The sequence below is a fragment of the Triticum aestivum genome, unplaced genomic scaffold (assembly GCF_018294505.1).
Source record: "Triticum aestivum cultivar Chinese Spring unplaced genomic scaffold, IWGSC CS RefSeq v2.1 scaffold122771, whole genome shotgun sequence".
Lineage (NCBI taxonomy): Eukaryota > Viridiplantae > Streptophyta > Magnoliopsida > Poales > Poaceae > Triticum > Triticum aestivum.
Window position 1 is genome coordinate 8,679 of NW_025231424.1, and position 2,708 is coordinate 11,386.

The 2,708-nt window shown below is 39.3% G+C and overlaps 1 protein-coding gene across 1 annotated transcript; it reads right to left on the reverse strand.

Annotated features, from left to right (window-relative positions):
• Positions 1-1,351: 1,351 nt before the first annotated feature.
• LOC123175800 (uncharacterized) lies at positions 1,352-2,691 on the reverse strand. Its single transcript, XM_044590321.1, has 2 exons — positions 2,048-2,691; positions 1,352-1,439 (listed from the first exon to the last, which is right to left on the reverse strand). The coding sequence occupies exons 1-2, from the start codon at positions 2,634-2,636 to the stop codon at positions 1,393-1,395; spliced, it is 636 nt and encodes a 211-aa protein (XP_044446256.1). The 5' UTR covers positions 2,637-2,691; the 3' UTR covers positions 1,352-1,392.
• Positions 2,692-2,708: the final 17 nt, after the last annotated feature.

Genomic DNA, 2,708 nt, shown 5'->3' on the forward strand with positions numbered 1-2,708 from the left:
GCGAGCGAGGGGGCGTCCATGGCGCAGTGAGCTACCCCACCATGAATATAAACTCCAAGCAGTATGTATGGTATCACACATCATCAGAGGCGCAAACCTGGGCAAACTGTGCGTGTGGGCTCCGTTCTGGTACTTTCGGTCATGTTCGCCAACCTACCAAGGGTACCGACCATTTTCTGCTCCCTCACTTAAAATGACTTGCAATTCCAACAGATATTTACAATCTAGGAATGTTGTATGTATTCTTGCGAGTGCAATTATAGACTCGTTGTTGTCCAATCTCATGCCTTCAGCAACAAAACACTGCTTTAAGAATGAAGAGTCCTCTAGCTCATATGAACCACTAAGGTAACTGGACAACAACAACAACTTCACTCCCAGGGTAAGAAAGTCCCATCTCTACCATTGCAACTTCTACATCAATAATTTTAGTCATGTAAACATTGATGCAACTTCCTGACCAACACTAAAATTGTGCCTACCGTGCTTCATTTCGATTGATATAATGCTTATTTCATCTGCAACAGATCTTGAATTTGTAAAAACTAAATAAAATTATAGAGCAACGTCCTGGCATTCCTAGAGCTGCCAAGCACATGCAACACATATTTTTGAACCATGGCTGACGAGCAATGTCGTTCATTTCAAACCAAAGGTGAGCACACAAACATGCAAATACATGGGGCAGATACTCTCCTCGATGAAGATAAGACTGCCAAGCACACACATGTAAAAAATGCAAGGCGTGATGACATATTACTTGAAATGATACCCCAAGTTAGGTATTCAAAAGCATCTTGCTACATTACCTACTTGACTAGAATAAGGCACAATTACATTTTTGAAGATAACATATAAACACCGCCGACCACATTTGATGTGATGCGAGAAACTTGGTAACAACTAAAAATTGCAGCACCCTTCACCTGGAGAAATGAAAAGTGTTAATTTGTTAGTAACCTGATGCAGATATCGACAAAGTATTACCTGCGTGTATGTAAATCCTTCACCCTTTTGACATAATTTTTTGTAGGTGATGGAGTTCAAAGAGCTTACTAATGTGTGTAATAGCAAAATGGGCTACGGATATATTACTTATTATGGTAGAAAACCAAGGGAGAACTATGGCATATAAGATCTGGATTAGCAACATATCATTTATGCTCCAACACGCAGCATCGTCGCCATTTTAATTGTTACTCTATGTTGTTAGCATGTGCGAATCCAAATGTCATCCACATGGGCAATATTTTGAGGGTGCATGCCACCCACATTGTCTGTCACATATCTTCCAAAGAGAAAAATCAAACATTTCAAAACTCACAAATTATATTCAGAAGATCTTCTTACCCGTTGAACCATTTTAGCACATTAGCAGATCAAACCAGACAATCATCCTAACTTTTTTGCTCCATTAGTTCCACCAGCAACGGTTGTGCCTAGAAGCATAAGAATTCCGACAATTAACAACAGTTCCACGATAGAGACAAATTGATAAGAGAGGGTAACAAGTGGCAATTAGAGCTGGCAAGTATAACCCGCGCAAAATAATTCACTTATATAACATATATTTATAGGTGTGTTATAAGACAAAGTTATGACAAATATTCACCGGTAGGATTGGCCATTAACGGCCATGAACAAATGACAAAATCACTATGATTTTAGTAAGCATGTATTGAACCAAATTTGTTTTGTTGGAGTTAAGTTCAGTAACAAATTCAGAAGAAATAATAACGGATACAAAATATCTAGCCTTGAGATTCCATACATAGTATTAACTAAGTTAACATTTGACATTTGATTTGATATTTTCTAGGAAAGAAAACAACTATATCAAAAGATAACACATACTAAAATAATGTGGCTATGAGTTCATCCATCTAGCATAGGGACAATTACTGAGCTTTTATTACCAGAATTTACATACTAAGTTCAAGTGTAAGTGGACATTTAAGAATCACAATAATTTTATGTGAGCAATTATTTACAAAAATAACTAGATTAGCCTACTCCTACTATATAAAGACAAAGGATGAGTGATCACCTGGTAGGTAGAAACTCCTGAAAGGGTAGTACTTCGTAGAGCATGGTACATCAAGTTTTGTGGAATGCATTGATTTGAGTTGAACCATATAGGCACTATCATGCATATATAAAAAGATTGCATTGGTATCGTCATCATACCCCACTAGTTTGGTCCATGGCATAGTTTCCCAATTTTGAGGAAGGGTCTTAATAATGTTACGCAATTCAACTGTCTTTTGGGACACCCATATGGAAACACCTTCAGGATTGACCTCCCTCTGCCACACTTGAATGTTATCGTTAGATAACATGGCAACACCAACAATCCTCTCATCTGTCTGTATAATCTGACACTGGCATATGCTAAAATCATTCATACTGTGAGGCCCCTTGATCAGGGTAAGGTTCTGCCCCTCCAAATCAAACTGAACTATATCGTCTCTCCCATACCTAGACAACCAGTAAATGACATTGCCAACAAGGGTGTCGGGGCAACAAGGACCATACATTGTGTTAGGTTGAGTCTCTATTGAGATGAGATTGCCCCATCTGCCGGTCTGTGAGGAGAAAACACGGACCAGAGGTCGTCGATCATCATGAACGTACATGGACAACAGAACCACTTTGAAGGGGCTAGAGTGGCAGCTGCCGTGCACATGGCCCTGGTCGCCGGCGACGCA